At 39.9% G+C, this 22,400-nt stretch overlaps 2 protein-coding genes across 4 annotated transcripts; one reads left to right on the forward strand and one right to left on the reverse strand.

The window, feature by feature from the left end:
* The first annotated feature begins 11 nt into the window (after window positions 1–11).
* On the forward strand, window positions 12–4,837 carry LOC112319051 (olfactory receptor 6C2). Of its 3 annotated transcripts, none has more exons than XM_045184703.2 (3): window positions 12–176; window positions 2,445–2,574; window positions 3,166–4,837. In XM_045184703.2, exon 3 carries the CDS (start codon window positions 3,217–3,219, stop codon window positions 4,153–4,155), a length of 939 nt encoding a protein of 312 aa, XP_045040638.2. In that variant the 5' UTR covers window positions 12–176; window positions 2,445–2,574; window positions 3,166–3,216; the 3' UTR covers window positions 4,156–4,837. The 3 variants fall into 3 exon arrangements, with proteins under 3 accessions (XP_045040638.2, XP_045040637.2, XP_053777343.1); XM_045184702.2 differs by lacking the exon at window positions 12–176 and adding an exon at window positions 660–1,145; XM_053921368.1 differs by lacking the exon at window positions 12–176 and having other exon boundaries at window positions 2,379–2,574.
* Window positions 4,838–13,451: 8,614 nt separating this feature from the next.
* LOC112319052 (olfactory receptor 6C4) lies at window positions 13,452–17,690 on the reverse strand. Its single transcript, XM_024576270.3, has 2 exons — window positions 17,119–17,690; window positions 13,452–15,308 (listed from the first exon to the last, which is right to left on the reverse strand). The coding sequence occupies exon 2, from the start codon at window positions 15,288–15,290 to the stop codon at window positions 14,361–14,363; it is 930 nt and encodes a 309-aa protein (XP_024432038.1). The 5' UTR covers window positions 15,291–15,308; window positions 17,119–17,690; the 3' UTR covers window positions 13,452–14,360.
* Between the last annotated feature and the right edge of the window lie 4,710 nt (window positions 17,691–22,400).

The following is a 22,400-nucleotide window of genomic DNA, read 5'->3' on the forward strand; positions in this document are numbered from 1 at the left end:
AATATCACGTCTGTCTAAACCAGAGAGTTCCTGATATTTCCTCAGACCTTGGAGTAGCAATTACATTTCACAATCATACAAATTTCTTGTCAGGAAAGTCTTGGCCACACGATACAAATGACATGATCAGATAAATGAGTGCCATCCATGAGTGCCATCCAAGAGCCACCTGTTAGGTGAGTATGGTCCAGAGAAAGAGTGACCAGAAGTCCACATACAAGTTTATGCAAATATGCTCTTCTTCATCCTTCCAACCCTGAGGGTGCTCAGGGATAAATAATCAGCTGAAACCACTATGTCTGTGGTTTGTCAGAGGCTTGGAAAATTGTTTTCTCTGAGAGATGTGAATAGTTAATTAAATTATGGTGAAAGAAACGAATTCATAATTTTCAGTCGACTAAAGACTTTGAGACAGCAGCTAGTGAGATGGAGGGAAAACTAGGAGGTAGAGGGATTGAGCCCAAAGGAAAAGAACTCATGGACACGGACAACAGTGTGGTTGTTGTTGGGGGGAGGGAGTATAAGGGACACAATGGTAATGGAAAATACAATGAAGATTACATTACAAAAAGACTTTGATGGGGCTGAATTTGTGCATGAATAAATAGCAGGACACCTAAAAATAGGTGAAATGAAGGACTTCTAGAAGGAACCTTGACTTGGAATTTATCTCCTGATATATTTAAGATACCTACAATCTTTAAAAAAACTGCACCAATGGAAGAGCTGTGACTTGTCAAGGACAGTTTTCTGTCAGCAGATCCCTGTCCTCCATTCTCCTTTCTGAGGTCTTTCTCCAAGGAGTCAGCTCCCACTTGCTAGCAATGTGACCTGCAGCCAATGGTACAAGAAGGGGAAGGAGTTTGCAGTAAAAAGCGAGATCCATCTTCTTTGGTAGCTGTCTGGGCTTCTATTCAACCTGGTTCTGCTGAGCTCATGTGCTGTGCTAGTTTGGGGAAATTAAAGTAAACTAAATTAAAAAAATAAACAAATAAAATGTCCAGTTCTGTAAAAGACAAAGAAGTATATAGATATCAAATGATAGTGTCTATTTTTCAAGATATTTGGGAACAAAGACATGATATAGAGCTTTCAGACTTGTGTAAGGCAGCAACAAGATGTCTTAAGAATGAAAGAAGAGGCAGGTGGGTTGCATATAATCCTCTCTTATATCTCCAGTTTATTATGCTATTTAATGATTTTAATTACTTAGTCTATTGTTATATTTATATAATATATTGTTACTTCTGTGATGCTGACATTATTCTTGAAAGTGCTCCCAGCCTGTGCTGAAACATTAAAACAGGTTCAGTTTTCTGTTTCTTTAACGGGGATTGTAAATTCTGAAAGATTCACTGTGGAAATGGGCAGATGGTGGGTAGAGTGTCTCCCACTTCTGCAGAAAAGGAATATTTTAAAGCAATCAAGTGAAGCCTTCACATAGCCATTTAACTGAAAGTTCCAAAAGAAATTTTTTTCCAAATTACTGATGGCTTTGAATAAGCACTGGAGTGTGAAGTTATGTCAGCACTTGTTAGTGTAGTTAGTTGGTGTTGTCTGAGGAACACTCACAGAGCCTCCATCGGTTCAAATCCAGAATTAATCTCTGGTATGAATATGTGTCTGACAGGTGCATTGAGAAGCATGAATGGAAATCATAAAAGGAAAGCCACTTCTCTGCCAAAGAGTAATAAGTCATTTAAAACTTTTTGCCTTAATGCAGGTATGATATATGTGCTGAATACATAGGTTATAATGTGAGTTAAAGCCACTCAGAACTTTTCCTTGAAAGGATAAGCCAGCAAGAATACCCTGAATTAGAGCCAGGGATGTGACAAAATGAAGAGATGGCAGAGTAGTATTAGAATTGTGCTATAATTATGCCAAAGCATATACAAATTAGCAAATGTATAGAGTAAAGGGGAGGAAAAACCACAAATAATTAGATGAAATTTTTTTGCAGAGACATAGTCCATGTAGGACGACCTCTACAATGCCTGTCTCTCACTATGGCAGGCTTAGGTTTTCAGAGCCACCCTGCAAAACTCCCCCACCAGCACACAAACCTCCCCCATGTATATCCTCAACAGTTGAGGGGTAGTTTGGAAGTCAGAGACTTGAGAAAATTATTGGAAGCTAAGGATGGAAGCCAGACTGGAGATTGTATTTAATCCTTATAGAGCGCATTATAATATCAGTGATAGTAAGGAGTCTAAACATTTCAGTCAAACATCAGATTGAATTATAAACATTAAGCATAATGTTCTTCAGCTGTGTGCAGACATTTCCTCATTTACTTGTGAATTTGTTATATATCAGAATGCTCTCTGTGTTTTGCATGAAAGTGAATAATCGGTGAGAATCAGACCAGGCATAAACACCTTGAGAAAGTCATGGGGACATCTCGAAAAGGATTTTTTAAATATGAGAAACGTCTTTTGTAGATGAATGTCAGGTTTGCTCATGGCAGTGGAACAGAGTCCTCGAAGCTTTGGCAGATTAACACAGAGACAGCTGGTGTCCTAACCTCCATCGTGTGTTCACAAGTTATCCAGGGGAAAAGGCATCCAGAAGGTAATGAAACAGTAAAATTTCGGTTAGTGGTAGGGGAAAACTTCTTAGGGAAATTAGTATACCCTAAAGTTCCCAATTTCATTGCTCCCAGGGAACAAGTGTGCTATGAGCAAATCTATTCCAAAGACTAAATAAAAAAGTATATATTTAAAAGACCCATGGAAAAATTATGTTTCACTTGGACTGTGTTATTTAAAGAATCCCTAAAAATTGTATTTTCAAATACAGGCCATGAAATTAGAGACTATAAAATCAAATTGGTGATATTTGTGTTTATTTTTGATGAGATAAATTAGAATAGGAAATATTAGAGAGCAGGGAATCTAAGGATTAATGTTTCATTGAAATTTTTGTTTCAGGTGTGTGTGTTTGTGAGTGTGAACAGTGCCCTGCAATATAAAATGTAGACCTTACCATGTTTTGTACTAAAAAATGTGCAAAGCCAGATTTCTCAACTGTGAAATAATATGTCAACAGCGCTGAGAGCATGAGTATTTAAAATATTATCAAAGAAAACCAATCTATGTAAAATTCATTGCCTGGCTTTTGTAAACAAAATTCATTGTAAAACTCTTCCCACTCTCTTCTGAGATCTTACCTCCTCAGTTTACCTGCAAATTGGACAGAAGTTAGGAGTCAGACATGAGAAACCATACAGCAGTGACCAGATTCATCCTCTTGGGACTGACAGATGACCCACAACTGCAGATTCTGATTTTTTTATTTCTACTTATCACCTACATGGTGAGTGTAACTGGAAATCTGGCCATCATTATCCTCACATTAGTGAATTCTCACCTGAAGACTGCGATGTACTTTTTCCTCCAAAATTTTTCCTTTTTAGAAATCTTATTCACTTCTGCCTGCATTCCTAGATTCTTGTACAGCATATCAACAGGTGACAGGACTATTACCTATAATGCTTGTGAATGCCAATTATTTTTTATAGATGTTTTTATAGTAACAGAGTTTTTCCTCCTGGCCACCATGTCCTATGACCGCTACGTGGCCATCTGCAAACCCCTGCACTACGTGACCATCATGAACCACAGGGTCTGCAAAAGGCTTATCTTCTGCTGTTGGATGACTGCATTGTTAATCATATTCCCACCTTTTAGCTTGGGACTGGGCCTGGACTTCTGTGACTCTAATGCCATTGACCACTTTCTGTGTGATGCTAATCCTATATTGAAGATTTCCTGCTCCGATACCTGGTTCCTAGAGCAGATGGTTATTGCGTGTTCTGTGTTGACCTTCATCATGACTCTAACATGTGTGGTTTTGTCCTACGCGTGTATTATCAGGACAATTCTAAGATTCCCCTCTGTCCAGCAAAGGACAAAGGCCTTTTCCACCTGTTCTTCCCACATGATTGTGGTTTCTATCACCTATGGCGGCTGCATCTTTGTTTATACCAAACCTTCAGCAAAAGATGAGATGGCCATTAATAAGAGAGTATCAATACTCATTACTTCTATTTCCCCCATGTTAAACCCATTTATTTATACTCTGAGGAACAAACAAGTGAAACAAGCCTTTAACGACTTAGTCAAAAGAATAATATTGCTTTCAAAGACCTAGGCGAGTGTTCAAGTCGGGATCCCCAAGCAGTTTTCTTGTTTCTACCCTGTGTAGTCCCTTCCTGATCTAGATCTGTCCTACGATTCAGTAATGACCTTGATCTAGTCACCCTGCATTTCCTTATAATCTGACCTCTTTGAGAATAATTTTCATTAAGAAAAATGACAGTAGTTATTTCAGGAAATCTAACCATGACCTCACTTTCAACCTATATTTACTAATGCTGAAAGAATTGGAAAATTTATCATAAAATATTGGTGCAATAGTGCACATTACTTTTTCAAAAAAAAACTTCTCTAAAAAGTAGAGAAAAAAATATTAAACAGAATGAATACCATTTGTTAGGTTAACAAGGGAAACAATTCAAAATCCCAAAGTGTATTTTAAAAAAGGAATAAGTAGAAAGATTTAGGATTTCAAAAGAAGCATTTGCTGAGAAAGAATTTTTAAAATAACAGGATCATATATTTTATCGAATGGATGCAATCCAGTATAAAAGTTAGTATTTGAAAATTGCCAAAGTGACATGAATTAAGTTAAAATGAAAAGAGTAATACACTGGTAATTCCTGGTAAAGATATGAAGCCTGCATTAAAATTACATAAAATAGATTGCTACTGATGTATCAATTGCAATGTTAAAACTTGAATGTATATGGCAAGAATGCCGTAAGTTTATGCATAATCAAGTATTATTTCCTATTAGTGGTGAGCATCCGTTGTCTTGCTTTTCTGTTTGTTCCACTTCTTGGTTCCAAAGGTACTAATGATTTACTATGTATTTGTAATGTTTTCCAATATTAAACAATTCATATTATTCTTAAAAAACTTGAGTGTAGAAAATGTATTTGTTCTTCTAATTTAATTTTTTTTAGTTAAATTTGTTGGGGTGACATTGGACAATAAGATTGTGTAGGTTTCAAGTGTACATTTCTATGCTACACGATCTGCATTGGGTGTGTGCCTGCCAAAGGCGAAGCACCTTCATCACCCCTCCCTCCTTCTTCCTGTAGCCACCGTACTATTATCTGTGCAGCGGTTTTATTTGTTTTTCTTGTTGTTCATTTATTGCTCTCAGTTTTACATGCCATGTGAGTGAGATCATATGGTTTTTAAGTTCTTGTCTTATTTTGCTTAGCGTATTTTCAAGAACCATCCGTGTTGTTCCAAATGTCAGTATTTCATCTTTCTTGTGGCTGAGTACTATTCCAGGATATATGTTTACCACCTCTTCTTTATTTTTATTTTGCTTTTTCTGTTTTTTGAAATTTATTTTTCCCTAAGTACTGCCGGTATACAATAGCATATTCCTTTGGGGTGTACAACTTGGCCATTCGACATTCTCGTTGCTCATGATGTGATCACCGCACAAAGTCTGTGGGTTAGAAACTTGTACCTCTCTCCCCCTTCCAAAACCCAACCCAAACCAAACCAACCCAAAGAATACAGAAAGTGCGTGAACGCCGCAGCGGTTGACCTTTGCATCACTGTCCGTGGTACAGGAAGTTTGGAGGGCCCTTGGCAGCGCACAATGCGGCCCCAGCTGGGTCTCCCCACTGCAGAGCCCAGGAGGGGCGCTTCACAGAGACTTCGGGGCGTTCGTGAACCTGTGGTGCCCTGTGAGGCCGCCTCATGCGCGACTTCAGGGTCTGCCCCAAGGCCCTGCCTTGGCAGGGGTGGCATCGGTCCACAGCTCAGCAAAGGTCCCGGTCCCAGGGGCGTTGGGAGAGAAGAGCAAGAATGAAAGGAGCTAGAGGGTCAGGTTTCCAAACAAAGTCCCCTTCCCTGCAGGGACTGGCGCTGCAGGGCCTCGCTCGGACCAGAGGGCTGCGCGTCCCCGCCCTTCATCCTTGCCTCTTCTGTATCAGTCACCTGTTGAAGGGCACTTTGACCGTTTCCGCGTGTTGTTCATCTGAATAATCCTGCCCTGAATATAGGAGCGCATACATCTCTGTGAATAAATGCTTTCAAATGTTTCAGGTAGACACTCAAAGAGGTTGCTGGGTCATATGGAAGCTCTCTGCTTAGTTTTCTGAGGGAGTTTTATACTGCTTTCCACGGTGGCTGCACCGATTTGCATTCCCACCAGCGTGAATGGGGTTCCTGTTCCTCCACCACCTCCCCCACACTTGCTATTACTTGTCTTGTTGATAATGGCCATCCTAACAGAGGTGAGGTGGTTTCTCGTTGTAGTTTAGATGAACATTTTCCATGACAGCTAGGGAAGTTGAGCATCTTTTCATATATCTGTTGGCCGTTCGTATGTCTTCTTGGATGAAGTGTCTGTTCAGGTCCTCTGCGTATTTTTAAATTGGATTCTTTGTATGTTTGGTGTTGAGTTGTATGAATTTTTTATATATTTTGGCTATTAACCTCTTGTCAGATCTGTTTGCAAATATCTTCTCCCATTTAGTTGGTTGCCCTTTAGTTTCGTGGCAGTTTCTTTTGCTGGGCAGAAACTTTTTATTTGATACTGTCCCATTCGTTTATTTTTGTCTTTACTTTTGTTGCCTTTGGGGTGAAATTCCTAAAATTCTCTCTAAGACCAAGGTCCATAAGTTTAGTACCTATGTTTTCTTCTATGTACTTTATTGTTTCAGGTCTTCTATTTAGGTCTTTGTCTCATTTTGAATCAATTTTTGCTCATGGGGCCAAACTATAGTCTAGTTTTCTCCTTTTGCATGTGGTTTCTCATTTCTCCAGCATCATTAGTTGAAGAGGCTGTCTTTTCACTGTTGCATATTTTTGGCTCCTTTGTGAAAAATTATTTGCCCCTATACACGTGGTTTTATTTCTGGGCTCTCAATTCTGTTCCACTGTTCTGTGTGTCTGTTTTTCTGCCAATACCATATTATTTCAATTGTTGTCACTTTGTAGTATAATTTGAAGTCAGGAAATGTGATACCTCTAGCTTTGATTCTTTTTCTCAGTGTGGCTTTGGTTGTTTGCGGTTATTCACGGTGCCATACAAATCTTATGATATTTGGTCCACTTCTTTAAAAAACCAGAAACACTGAAATAAAGAACAAACTGTCAGTAATCAGAGGGCAGGGGTGAGAGGGCTAATGGGGAAAATACCTTTGAGACTGGCAGTTTGTCCCTCTGCTGCAACCCCCACAGATTTTTACTGCCAGAGGTTTTGAGCCTGTATTTCCCCACGCTGGAACCCTGCATTGTGTGGTCTATCTCACTCTCCAGTTGCTCTTCTTGGTTTATCCACATGTGAATGTGGCACTGCCCAGACCACCAGCTGTCCCCTCACCCTCGTGTTCTGCCAGCCACTGCCTTGCCGCAGGTCATCTCTGCCCCAGCTGCCCATCTCCATGTGTCCTACCAGTCTGGATGAATGTTTCTTGTTTAACTCCCTGGTTATTTGACCCCATATAGTTTGATATTCTGGCAGTTCTGGTTGTTTTTGGTTTTAACTTGGTTGTTGTCCTTCTTTTGTTTGTGCAAGGAAGAAAAAGCATATCTCCCTACACCTCCATGTTGTTCTGAAGTCCTTTGCCTGTTTTTTTAATTGGGTTGTTTGTTTTTTTGGTGATGAGTTTTGTAAGTACTTTACAAATTTTGGATATTTACCCCTTATCAAATGTATGGCAAATATGTTCTCTCATTCTGTGGGTTTTCTGTTTATTTTGTCGCTGATTTCCTTTGCTGCACTAACCCTTTTTAGTTTGATGTAGTCCCATTTGTTTATTTATTATTTTTTTTCTTCCCTTGCTTGGGGAGGTATATCTGATAAAAAATTGCTATGAGCAATGTCAGAGATGTAGTTGCTCATGCTTCTTCTAAGATTTTTATGTTTTTGGGTCTAACATTGAAGTCCTTGATCCTTTTTGAATTTATTCTTTTGTGTAGTATAAGAAGGTAGTCTAGTTTCATTTTTCTGCATGTATCTGTCCAATTTTCCCAACACTATTTATTGAATAAATTATTTTTATCCCATTGTATGTGCTGGCTTCCTCTGTCAAATATTAATTGACCTGAAAGGTGTGGGATTATTTCTGGGGTCTCTATTCTTTTCCATTGAACTATGTGTCGGGTTTTATGCCAGTACCAGGCTGTTTTGATAACTATGGTCTTGTAGCATCGTTTGATATTAGGTAGTGTGATTCCTCCAAATTTGTTCTTCTAATGTATAATTTCCTTATGTATTTGTTTCAGCATACTCATTAATAACTATCTGTCTCTATTATTGGAAATGTATTATTATTTCTTTCTTTCCCCCGCCCTTAACTTTACCTGTAACTTCTCTAGATTTATTTTGGTATCTGAGCTTCTGTTTTGAATCTATGTATCTGTCTGTGTGTCTCTTTGCTACCTACCTCCCTGTCTATATTTTTGTTTTCTGTTGTCTATGTAGTCTCTATTGTTTTCTGTTGCTTAATGGTATTGTTTACCAGATAAAATCTTCCAGTTCATTATTTTTGTTTTGGTTCTGTTTCCTGTTGTATCAGCTTCACCTGTGTTTTTAAATTTCATTTATTATTCTTTCATAGCATTTTTACCTAGTTATTTTTATAATTTATTCTTCATCTTTCCAGTATAATTCTTATATTTTGAGGACATTATATTTATTTTATGTCCTTGGTGTTTCTTCTATAATTCTTCTTTTTTTTCATGTGTTGTCTGGTGGGTCACCTTGTTTACCTCCATCCCTCCCCCAAACCCTGATGGGTACATTCCTCAGATGGGTGGTCATTTTGGCTTCTGAACTCATGAGCTCTTCAACTATACTGTCTAGTAATGTGTATGGGCAGAATTTAAGCACTACTTGTGACCTTCTGGATTAATTGAAGGAAATGACAAAGAAGATTGTCAGGCAAGAAAAGCCAAGTCATTATGGAACCAAGTCTTACTTGGCTTCTTAAAAATTGGGTTTTTGCCTTTTTTTTTTTTTTTTTTTTTTACCTTGGAAAAAATCAACTTTATTGAGCTATAATTTTTTTTTAATTTTTAAATGTATTTTATTGATTATTCTATTACAGTTGTCCCAATTTTTCCCTCTTTGACCCACTCCACCTAGTACCCTCATTCTCTCCCACAACTCCCCCACCCCCCTTAGTTCATGTGCATGGTTCATATATGTAAGTTCTTTGGCTACTCCATTTCCTATACTGTTCTTTTTTTAAAAAATATATTTATTGATTATGCTATTACAGTTGTCCCATTTCCCCCCCCCACTCCACTCCATCCTGCCCACCCCCCTCCCTCCCACATTCCCCCCCCATAGTTCATGTCCATGGGTCATACTTATACGTTCTTTGGCTTCTACATTTCCTACACTATTTTTACCCTCCCCCTGTCTATTTTCCACCTATCATCTATGCTACTTATTCTCTGTACCTTAACCCCCCTCTCCCCCTCCCACTCCCTTATTGACAACCCTCATGTTCTAGTTGTTCGCCTAGTTTGCTCTCGTTTTTGTTTTATGTGTGGTCGTTAATAACTGTGAGTTTGCTGTCATTTTTACTGTTCCTATTTTTTATCTTCTTTTTCTTAGGTAACTCCCTTTAACATTTCATATAATAAGGGCTTGGTGATGATGAGCTTCTTTAACTTGACCTTATCTGAGAAGCACTTTATCTTCCCTTCCATTCTAAATGATAGCTTTGCTGGATACAGTAATCTTGGATGTAGGTCCTTGCGTTTAAACTTGGGTAATGTAATTATGATGTGCCTTGTTGTGTTCCTCCTTGGGTCCAGCTTCTTTGGGACTCTCTGAGCTTCCTGGACTTCCCGGAAGTCTATTTCCTTTGCCAGATCAGGGAAGTTCTCCTTCATTATTTGTTCAAGTAAGTTTTCAATTTTTTGTTCTTCCTCTTCTCCTTCTGGCACCCCTATAATTCAGATGTTGGAACATTTCAAGGTGTCCTGGAGGTTCCTAAGCCTCTCCTCATTGTTCCAAGTTCTTGTTTCTTCATTCTTTTCTGGTTGGATGTTTGTTTCTTCCTTCTGGTCCATACCATTGATTTGAGTCCCAGTTTCCTTCTCATCACTATTGGTTCCCTGTACATTTTCCTTTGTTTCTCTTAGCATAGGCTTCATTTTTTCATCTGTTTTTCGAACAGATTCAACCAAGTCTGTAAGCATATTGATAACCAGTGCTTTGAACTGTGCATCCGATAGGTTGGCTATCTCTTCGTCGCTTAGTTGTATTTTTTCTGGAGCTTTGAAGTGTTCTGTCATTTGGGCCATTTTTTTTTCTTTTTTTGTCTTGGTGTGTCTGTTACTTTACGGGGCGGAGCCTTAGGTGTTCACCGGGGCGGGGTAATGCTGGTTGCTGGGCTGTGACGCCGTACGTGGGGGAGGGGCCCAGAGGGAACAATGGCGCCCACCTCACTCTCCTCCGGATTTCAATCTTTCACTCTGATACCCACAATCAAACTGGGCCACTCTGGTGCTGGTTCCCGAGTAAGTGGGCGTGTGCACACTCTAGGCCCCTGTGGGTCTCTCCAACAACCTCTCCTGTGAGGCTGGGAGTCTCTCCTGCTGCTGCCTCAACCCCCAGGGGCGCTTTCAATCAGAGGTTTGAGGCTTTATTTCCCCCGAACTGGAGCCCTGGGCTGCGCGGTCTGCTTCGCTGTCCGCCGTTCTTCGGGTTTATCTGTGGGCCAATGTGGTGCCGCAGGGTGCTGCCCACCACTCTGCCTGCCTCACTCTCCGCCACTCTGAGTCCGGCCCTCTGGGTTTATCTGTGCAGATGTGGGGCCGCAGGGTCTGCTAGTGCTTGGACTGCCTGGGCCATTTGTCCCACACTCCGCCAGTCTCAGTCCCGCCACAGCCACTCGAGTCCTCTCCACCCCGGTGCCCGTGTCCGCCCCTCCTACCAGTCTGGATGAATGTTTATTTTCTATTTTCTTGGTGTTGGTCCCCCTTGCTGTTCGATTCTCTGTCAGTTCTGGTTGTGTGAGGAGGCGCAGTGTGTCTACCTACGCCTCCATCTTGGTTCCTCCGCTCGGGTTTTTACCTTTTGAATTTTATTTTAAATGCTTTGCAAGAAGCAGCATTGGGAGAAGACTACTTGTTTAGATTTGTAACCCATAAGTGTACTTCTGAGGTCTTAGGGAGGGAGGATAGAAAAATGAGGTCTCAAGAATGGAAGACCAGCCACTGTTATTATCTCCTCACTCTAGCATTGCCCCAATATTATCTTTTAAATACTAATAGGTAAAGCTGTTTCTTTTGATTCTTGTCCACAGTAATAAGAGGAGGCATTAACCCGACAAACTTATGCATTTGCTACTTTTTTCAATTTATACATTTAGACAATGAACGTTCCAAGAGCTCAGCTATAGAATCCATAATTTTATTTCTTTTCTTATGTATTGCTGGCATTATGTTCAAAGTGTGTATCAACATAAGCCAGCTTAGATGAATAGTTTCATAAGAGCATGACTTGTGTATTTTAGGACAAGGTCATTTAGAAGGAGATACATTCCTTCTCAAATCTATTCCTAAATTCTTATATGATTAAGGGTGGGTGAAGCCTTGGCTAGTGTTCTTAAATTTAGACTTATACCAAGTAACCTTCTTACCTCAGCACACTCAGGAATATCCAGGTTACATGGTTTTTGATGGTAGTCCAACCCTAATAATCTGCTACCAAGTTTTGTCATTGGCTTTACCTGAAATGTGGGTATCCAAAGATGCAGCTGGACATAAGAGGAATGGTGATACGCTGGTCTCACTGCAGAGGAATTTCAGGTAGAATGTCCAACATTTTTAGAGTCTCATTTATTCAAATAATTTAATACCTATCCTTACCAGTTAAGCCCCAGTTCTTGAAAAAGATATTGTTTACCCATATCACACCATTATAATAGATATCATTTATTAGATGCTTAATAATGACTTTTAAAAAATATATATTTTTACCAAATATCTCATTTAATGCTCAATGCTACCCTATACTATAGAGACTGTTATTATCACATGTTAACATTGAGGAAAGTAAAGTTTAGAGAGGTCATGTAACTCTCCCAAAGTAACTCTGATAGATGGTTAAGTTTCTGGCATTTGAACGATAACATACACACACACACACACACACATTTTTTCTTATGGTGGTTTAATTTATTTTATTTACATTATTTTCAATTAGAGTTCACACACAACAGTATTCTGTGTTAGTTTTAGATATACAGCACAGGGGTTAGAAAATCATGTACCTAAAGTCTGTATTTGTAGCCAGTATGTGGCATTGCCTTCTACTTCACTGTAGATTCTGGCAGAAATGTGGACTTAGGGGAACTTAATGATTCAGATGTGTCTGTGTCAGTACATTTCGCTGTCAATTAATAGTCAACTCAATGAATTTGGAATAAACTCAAAGTCATCACTATTCAGCTTAGCCACTAAAGTAACCCAGATATTCAAAGTAGTAATGGGTTTACATAAAAGGCCTTTTATTAAAATATTATATATTTAATATTTTCTATGGTTGTAGCAATATTCTCTCACGACCAGATCAATGCATCTTGTTCTTTTAATGCCAGAGAGGCATATTCCACTCAATATCAGTACTACATATAAAGCAGTGAGTACACCTGATGGTGTTCCACTTGACCCCAAACAACAACCAGCATGGTAGAATGCATCAGGATAGTACTAAACTCCATGCAAGTACTCTGTGCAAGATTCCCAAAGTTTTCTTAGTTCCATTGAGGTTGAACCCCTTCTACCACCTATTCAGATCTGAATGCATGTGTGGAGTTCTTGGTAGGGTAGTGAATTCCCAGTTGGTTGCTAAGACTCATAATTTGGGACATTCTGGATATGCACCTCTATTTATACTACATATTCTTTTTTACTGTCTGAATCAGGCTTCCATGGCTTGTGTTCAAAACAGAAGGAAAAATTTGGGAAAAAGTTAAAAGAATGAAGCCATATCACAGAATTTGTCTTTCCTAGTGTCTAACAAAAGTAGACCAAAAGATGAAAATAAAATCACAATTAACAAAATAATACACCAGAAAATACCATACAGAGAGAGTGGGAGATGTCCTCTATTAAGTTAAAAAGATGTCAGCTAAGAAAAGCAACAATAGATCCTTTTAAGACATGTAAAAATCTTCCTACCTTTCCTCTAGAAACCTCTTTTAACCATAACTGCTAAAAAAAAAAAGACATGTCAGGGTTGGAACTAAGATGGCGGCTTCTACATAGGAAATGTAGAAGCCAAAGAACTTATAAGTATGACCCATGGACATGAACTATAGGGGGGGGAATGTGCATGGGAGGGGGTGGGCAGGATAGAGTGGAGTGAGGGGGGGAAATGGGACAACTATAATAGCATAATCAATAAATCTATTTAAAAAATTAAAAAAAGACATGTCAGTTGACAAAAATCTTGATTATTTTTACCATATTTTTAGAAAAAGAGACTGAATGTACATCCTTTAAAAAACTTTTCTTATGGAAAGATAGAAGTTATAATGGCTACAGTTGGAAAATAAGTGAAAAAGTAGAGGAGAATTAAAGTTATTGACACTACAGGGGTCCATGTTGAAGAACAATGCCAAAGCTGGATTTCCTTCAAGAAATGCTGAAATATCACTCCCTTTTAAAAACTTTCACCTGAGTATATTTTATCATTGAGAGGGAGAGAGAGAGAGAGAAAGAGAGAGAGACACCAATGTGAAAGAGAAACATTGATCAGTTACCTCCTGTCCATACCCTAACTGTGGATCAAACCCACAGCCTATGTATGTGTCCTGACCAGGAATTGAACCCATAACCTTTAGGTGTATGGGATGACCTTCCAACCAACTGAGCCACCGGCCAAGGCATGGTAATATCACTTTCTTTCTTAAAACTTCTCTTGACTCACAAATGTTCAAGTAAGTCTATAGTTAGTAATTGAATACTTTCATGATTTGGCTACTCTTTTTTGCTCAAAATTCTTATCTTCCTACTCTCCTAAATAAATAATGTGTTTTTCTTTTTGAAATTCAAGTTATTTCTGGAAAACAGTTCTTTACAACTGTTTGTTAAATAAATTCTCATTCACCCTTCTCTTATAACACCATGTTATTTTATTTTTAAAATAAACATATAAATTTATAGTTCATATACCTTTCTGTCACACTAGACTATAGATTCCTTGAAATTAGGGGAGATGCCTTTCATATTTTTATCCTCAAGGGCCTGTTCAGAACTTAAGATATGGTACACTAAGTACATTAAAATGTATTCTGTTTTTTAAAGCTTCACAATCTTTTTGATGGTATCCTTGAATGCCTTCTTCACTTGCTGATTTCTTAGAGTGTAAATGAAGGGGTTTAACAAGGGAGTAACTGAAGTAATGAGCACAGCTATTCCTTTGTTTAAAGCACCTTCTTCTTTTGCAGAGGGATTGATGTACATAAACATACAGGTGCCATAAGAGAGGGAGATGACAATCAAGTGAGAGGAACAAGTGGAAAAAGCCTTTGTCCTTTGCTGGGCAGAAGGAATCCTCAGAATGGTCCTAATAATATATGTATAAGAAAGTATCACCAGTACCAGTGTAACCACCAGAGTCAGAGCGGCCAAGAAGATAACCACCAGTTCTAAGAGGCTTGTGTCTGAGCAGGCAAGCTCCAGGAGGGGCCCATAGTCACAGTAATAGTGATTCAACACATTGGAGGCACAGAAATCCACCTGGCTCATCAGGAAGATTGGCGCTAAGATAGCTAGTAGTCCCCCCAGCCAGGAGCAGAACACGAGTTGTATGCAGACTCTACTGCTCATCAGGGTCAGGTAATGTAGGGGTTTGCAGATGGCCACGTAGCGATCATAGGACATGGAGGCCAGGAGGTAAAACTCTGTTGCCCCAAGGAATATTGCAAAAAAATATTGAATCAAGCATCCAGCAAAGCTGATGGCTTTATCTCCTGTTGTGACACTGGTAAGAAATCTGGGAATGAAAATGGAAGTGAAGAAAATTTCTAGGAAGGAGAAATTCCGGAGGAAGAAATACATGGGGGTCTGGAGGTGGGGATCTACCAGTGTGAGTATGATGATGGTCAGATTTCCTAGGACACTTAGCATATATGTAAGAAACATAAAGATGAATATCATGACCTGGACTTCAGGTTGATTTGTGAGGCCCAACAGAATAAACTCAGTGAACATGGTCCTGTTTTTCATTGTTGACCTTCAGTAGATCTAAAAGGAAAAGGTGAGAATGATAAAAACTGAATTTCTCAGGGTGGGAGAGATAAAGCTGTAACCAACAGAATCAGGTCATATACTGTAATATTCTCCATCCAATTGGCTCAAGCCAGTTTCCCATTGGACTGGACTAGGCTCTACGGAAGCCCCATGTCTTCTATATAAGTGATATTTTCTTAAATTCTTGCAGTTCCTTAAGTCCATCTATTCCTGCATTTGTAACAGAATATATTACAGACTAATTAATTTTTTTTCAAAAGAATATGTTTGAACCTACCATTTCCTCCTAAAAGCTTTAGGAAATCTCCACATTTAAATCACTTTTCTCTGATTCTTATCAATCTCTCCTACTTCTATGCTTTTGGTAGAAATATCTCTATCTGATTCTGTTATCTGTATTTTATTTTGCCTTCCTTGTGTTTTTTTCCCTTTACTGTACTCTTTTCTCCTCTCTGTACTATTTGATGCTTCACTGGATATCTGCCGTAGGTCCTCATTTCCATTACTGTTCCCATATCTGATTTGTTTCATGCACCAAAAAGAATTTCCCCACACAGATAATGCTGAAGATCTTGATGTATAATTAATATTTTCTGCCCTTGTGCTTCTTTTGTGGGATACATTTGTAATAGACCTTTAGAACTTGGTTCAATACTATCTCATTTTATATTGTGAGTTTTTTGTCTACATAACCAAGGCTCAGGCATCAATAAATCATATTAATTATCATTTGTATATGTTTCTCTGCCACATTCAGAGTCTCCTGGGCACTGATTTTGGATATATCTCCGAAAAGAGAGATCTGGAGAGATTTATAGGCAGCATCTCAGAGAATTTTGTTCCAGTCTTAAAGAGTCCTCAGTGGCAAACTAAAGACCACAATTTATTAGGTCTGAAACTTTCTTCTTCTCTATTTTTGTCATGCAGAAATCAGGAAGAGGGAGATCCATGTTTCTGACAATAAGAGTCTTTTTTTTTTTTAAATATATTTATTGATTATGCTATTACAGTTGTCCCATTCCCCCCACACTCCACTCCATCCTGCTCACCCCCCTCCCTCCCACATTCCCCCCCTATAGTTCATGTCCATAGGTCTTACTTATAAGTTCTTTGGCTTCTACATTTCCTACACTATTTTTACCCTCCCCCTATTTTCCACCTATCATCTATGCTACTTATTCTCTGTACCTTTCCCCCTCTCTCCCCCTCCCACTCCCTTAATGACAACCCTCATGTTCTAGTTGTTTGCCTAGTTTGCTCTCGTTTTTGTTTTATGTGTGGCCATTAATAACTGTGAGTTTGCTGTCATTTTTACTGTTCCTATTTTTGATCTTCTTTTTCTTAGGTAACTCCCTTTAACATATCATATAATAAGGGCTTGGTGATGATGAGCTTCTTTAACTTGACCTTATCTGAGAAGCACTTTATCTTCCCTTCCATTCTAAGTGATAGCTTTGCTGGATACAGTAATCTTGGATGTAGGTCCTTGCATTTAATCTTGGGTAATGTAATTATGATGTGCCTTGGCGTGTTCCTCCTTGGGTCCAGCTTCTTTGGGACTCTTTTGTAGATAAATTAGTAATCGCTAAGGAAGGAAACTTTTGTGGTGGTATTTTGTGTGCAGCTTTAGGTTTTTCTGATTAAGAGGGAAAAACAATTCACATGCATATGGGTTAGAAAAATCATACCCTTACAATCACTCTTGTCAATCTCTCCATTATTCCATACAGCTTTTGGAGATACTAGGTGATGTTAGACATTGATCTGAATCCCCTACAACCCTCCCTTACCTGTTTGTACTAACCTGTGGTCTTTGTCAAGTACTGCATTTTCATCCAGATTTTCACAATTGATTGAGTTAATGATCCACTTTTATGGAATAACATCTGTGACTTCAAAAACATACAGTGCTCACATTCTCAACAATTGGAATGGCTGCAGTGGGCTGTTTATCTTATTGTTCCTAAGAGGTAAATCCAAGGTGAAATGTGCCACATGAGTCTCTGAATATTATAAAATTTAACATGTTTTATATTGGCTCCCCACTCATAGCCTATCATTTTATTAATGGAAGTAACCAAATCTGTGGGACTTAAAAAAGGAAGGAAGTATATTATCTTTCATTCTATGAATCCAAACCAGAATTAAATCATAGTTTCTGAGAGACACAGTCTTTTACATGGATAATAATAAAAAAGAGAAACATATAAGCGACCTTTCCCCTAGCAATGATAGAATTAGAAGAAAGGACTTTAACAGACTTAAAGTTCCTTAATATTTCTGCTTTAAGAGAGATTACTGCGAAGTCCTTAAAAGGGAGGGTATGAAGTTTGCAGAATCTATGTTAGCCAGAGAGACACCGTTTTTTATCTGCTTTTTAAAGAACAGGCACATGGGATCAATTTCCTGAAGAAGCTAAAGATGCCCTGTGGACACAAGTTCAAAATGTGCAAATAAACCTCAGTTGTCGATAACTTTGAGAGCGCGTTGTATACGTATGGCTGAGGACAGAAGGTCCTGAGAGACCATGATAAGTGTTCCATGAGAGTATCTGCCACAGCTATGAGGTTTGTGAGACTGAGAGCAATGTAGTGAAGTCCCTGGGGGATTGGTATGCCTGAACAATGTGTAGCATAGTTCCTATTATGCAGTGTTCCTATTATTTCTGCCTTTAATAATCAAATTTGTCCAGTGCTCAAGTCTGGTATAAATGGATGTCACTTCACAGTGGATTACAACCGTAATACCATGGAATCCTTCATTAAGATCTGCATACTTAATACTACTGAAATTAATACTTCATCCAATCATCAACTAAAAAATATTTTGCTTTTATCAATTTGGCTAATATGTTCCATTCCATGCATAGTTGTACAGTCTTTCAGAAGCAATTTGTCTTTACCTTTGCAAAAACAATACATTTTCACTCAACTCCCCCATGGGATATTTCAACATCTCTGCCAGTACACATAATTTTACAGGAAAGATCTTAACCACATCCAACTCATTCCAGGAACACAGGTATGACATTATATAACATCCTCTTGAAAGGAAATTCCAATGATATGCACACTCACATGGGATCTACAAACACTTGTCAAAACTTTCCAGTTAAGGTTGGGCCATTGCATCCTGTAATATTGAAGGCCCTGCTACTTCAGTAAAATGACAAGATGTTTCTTTTTTTTTGATATATTTATTGATTATGCTATTACAGTTGTCCCATTTCTGCCTCTTCACTCAACTCCATCCTGCCCACCCCCTCCCACGCACATTCCCCCCCTATAGTTCATGTCCATGGGTCATACTTATAAGTTCTTTGGCTTCTACATTTCCTACACTATTCTTACCCTCCCCCTGTCTATTTTCCACCTATCATTTATGCTATTTATTCTCTGTATAATTCCCCCATCTATCCCCCTCCCAATCCCCTGTTGATCACCCTCCATGTGATCTCCATTTCTGTGGTTCTGTTTCTGTTCTAGTTGTTGGCTTACTTTTCTTTTGTTTTGGTCTTAGGTGTGGTTGTTAATAACTGTGAGTTTGCTGTCATTTTTACTGTTCATATTTTTTATCTTCTTTTTCTTAGATAAGTCCCTTTAACATTTCATATAGTAATGACTTGGTGATGATGAACTCCTTTAACTTGACCTTATCTGAGAAGCACTTTATCTGCCCTTTCATTCTAAATGATAGCTTTGCTGGGTACAGTAATCTTGGATGTAGGCCCTTGCCTTTCATGACTTGGAACACTTCTTTCCAGCCCCTTCTTGCCTGTAAGGTCTCTTTGGAGAAATCAGCTGACAGCATTATGGGAACCCCTTTGTAGGTAAACTGTGTTCTTTTCTGTTGCTGCTTCTAAGATTCTCTCCTTCTGTGTAATCTTAGGTAATGTAATTATGATGTGCCTTGGTGTGTTCCTCCTTGGGTCCAGCTTCTTTGGGACTCTCTGAGCTTCCTGGAAGTCTATTTCCTTTGCCAGATTAGGGAAGTTCTCTTTCATTATTTGTTCAAATAAGTTTTCAATTTTTTGTTCTTCCTCTTCTCCTTCTGGCACCCCTATAATTCGGATGTTGGTATGTTTCAAAATGTCCTGGAGGTTCCTAAGCCTCTCCTCATTTTTCCGAGTTCTTGTTTCTTCATTCTTTTCTGGTTGGATGTTTCTTTCTTCCTTCTGGTCCACACCATTGATTTGAGTCCCAGTTTCCTTTGCATCACTATTGGTTCCCTGTACATTTTCCTTTGTTTCTCTTAGCATAGGCTTCATTTTTTCAGCTAGTTTTTGACCAAATTCAACCAATTCTGTGAGCGTCTTAAAAACCAGTGTTTTGAACTGTGCTTCCGATAGGTTGGCTATCTCTTCCTCGCTTAGTTGTATTTTTTCTGGAGCTTTGAAGTGTTCTGTCATCTGGGTCAATTTTTTTTTTTTTTTGGTCTTGGTGCCTCTGTTACTTTAAGGGGCAGAGCCTTAGGTGTTCACCGAATGCGGGGTAACGCTGGTTGCTGCGCTGTGACGCTGTACGTGGGGGAGAGGCCGAGAGGGAGCAATGGCACCTGCTCCACTCTCCACCGGACTTCGCCACTCCCTCCGCTACCCACAATCAAATTGGGCCCCTCTGGTGGTGGCTCCCGAGTGGGTGGGCTTGTGCACATTCTAGGCTCCTGTGGGTCTCTCTAACGACCTCTCCTGTGAGGCTGGGAATCTCTCCTGCTGCCGCCCCAATCCCCACGGGAGCTTTCAATCAGAGGTTTGAGGCTTTATTTGCCCACACCTGAGCCCTGGGTTACGTGGTCCGCTTAGCTCCCTGCCGTTTTCCCGGTTTATCTGTGCGCGAGTGTGGGGCCTCGGGGTGCTACCCGCTGCTCTGCCTGCGCCGTTCTCCACCACTCTGAGTCCGGCCCTCTCGGTTTATCTGTGTGCGAATGTGGGGCCGCAGGGTCTGCTAGTGGTTGGACTGCCTGACTGGTTCATCCCACACTCTGACAGTCTCGGTCCCGCCACGGCCACGCGAGTCCTCTCTGCCCCAGTGCCCGTCTGTGCCCCTCCTACCAGTCTGGATGTATGTTTCTTTTTTATCTACTTGGTGTCGGACTTCCTTGCTGTTCGATTTTCTGTCAGTTCTGGTTGTGGGAGGAGGCGCAGTGTGTCTACCTATGCCGCCATCTTGGTTCTCGACAAGATGTTTCTTATTAGCCCAGTGATGATTCATACCTGATGCAGTAAGAAACCAACTCTTCTCTTTCATCAGTACTTCTTACTTTAATATAGACTCAACATTTACTGTTCATTTGGGTTTCAGAGGTAACATGTTCCTCCTTTACAAATTTTGTTTAAGTACATTATGCTGTTAGATTCAGGTGTACAACATAAAGATTTGATATTTATATATTTTAAGAAATGATCACCACAATAAGTCTGGTTAACATCCTTCACCATACATAGTTACAGAATTTTTTTCTTCAGGTGCTGTTTATTGACATACAGGTAGGTTCTATAGCAAGAGGCCTGAAGGCAGGTGGAGTGGGGGAAATGAAGGTGGAGGGTGGAGTATTTGTCTGCAGTGATGGCTGAGTCAAGTGCAGGAACAGAAGTGCACAACCAGGTTGGAGTGGGGAAGGCTGATGGGGTTGGAGAAGCAAGTGTAGGCCAGGGCCAGAGTCTGCAGAAACTGGAACCACTGCCCTCTCTATCTGGCTATCTCCTGACCCCAGGCTAGGCTTGGGGGTTCTCTGAGTGTACATTTCTTTAGGAACTGGACAGACTGCACCAAGGAGGAGAAGCAGGAGCTGTTGCCCTCTATGTTAATCTCTGTAGCCTCCAGTCTTGCAGCCCTGCTTCTCTTGCTTGGGTGGGGCCATAGATGGGCAGCTTGGCTCTGGGCTACCTCACCTGAGCAGTGTCTTAAAAATAGCCATGTTTTACAGGTGTTAATCTCCCCTGGTGTCCCAGCCCACCAGTACCACACTACAGACCAGCCCTAAGTGAGCACTACAAGCAGTGCTGGACTAATGGATGGGTTGGGGAAAGGGATGGGACAGGAGCTGGGGGGCTCTGTGGCCCATCACAGCACAGGCACTACAGCATGGTGTTGGTGAAGCCAGATCCAGGACACCACTGGTCAGCACAATGACCACATTTCCCTTCTTAAAGAACCCTTGGGCCTCACCAACATTCATGGCCAAGTTCACCTGGAGGTCCATATCCTCAGTCCAGGCCTCCTACACTGGGTCCTGACACACCACAGGGAAGATGCCACAGTACAGGTGGTCCTGGCAAGCTGTCTGGTGATTATGGGTCACAGCAATAATGGGGCACAGGGGCAGTACCTGGACCCCTGGTGAGCAAGACCTGCCAGACTTGGTGAGGCCGACTATGGCCCCACTGCAGCACTTGAAGGAGGCCTCCATGGTGCCCACAGCAGTGGCTTCTGTGCAATCACTGGTAATGGGCATCAGGCGACATTACCACCAACAGTTCACTGGAGTTCCCTTTTGTCCATGTCCTCACCAGCACTTGTTGTTAGTTGATTTCTTAATGATAGCCATTCTGACAGATGTGAGGTGATATCTCATTGTGGTTTTAATTTGCATCTTTCTGATTGCTAGTGATGTGGAGCATCTTTTCACATAGACTATGGGCCACCAGTATGTCCTCCTTGGAGAAGTGTCTATTCAGGTCCTTTGCCCATTTTTTAATTGGATTGTTTGTCTTCTTTGTATTGAGTTGTAAGTGTGCTTTATATATTTTTGAGATTAAACCCTTGTCTGATGTATCATTGGCAAATATTTGCTCCCATACGATTAGTTCCCTTTTTATTTTGATGATGGTTGCTTTAGCAGAAGCTTTTTAATTTGATGTAGTCACATTTGTTTATTTTTTCTTTTATTTCCCTTGCCCTAGGAATATATTGTCAAAAATTGTGCTATGTAGGGTGTCTGAAACTTTACTATGTTTTCCACTAGGCCTTTTATGGTTTCATGATTTATATTTCAGTCTTTTATCCATTTTGAATTTATTCCGTTGTATGTTGTAAATTGGTGGTCTAGTTTCTTTTTCTTTTTCTTTTTTTTGCATGTACCAATCCA

Source organism: Desmodus rotundus, chromosome 3, assembly GCF_022682495.2.
Source record: "Desmodus rotundus isolate HL8 chromosome 3, HLdesRot8A.1, whole genome shotgun sequence".
NCBI lineage: Eukaryota > Metazoa > Chordata > Mammalia > Chiroptera > Phyllostomidae > Desmodus > Desmodus rotundus.

Bases quoted from the DNA above. Each gene is read 5' to 3' on its own strand.
- LOC112319051 (XM_045184703.2), top strand. From the start codon at position 3,217: ATGAGAAACCATACAGCAGTGACCAGATTCATCCTCTTGGGACTGACA.
- LOC112319052 (XM_024576270.3), bottom strand. From the start codon at position 15,290: ATGAAAAACAGGACCATGTTCACTGAGTTTATTCTGTTGGGCCTCACA.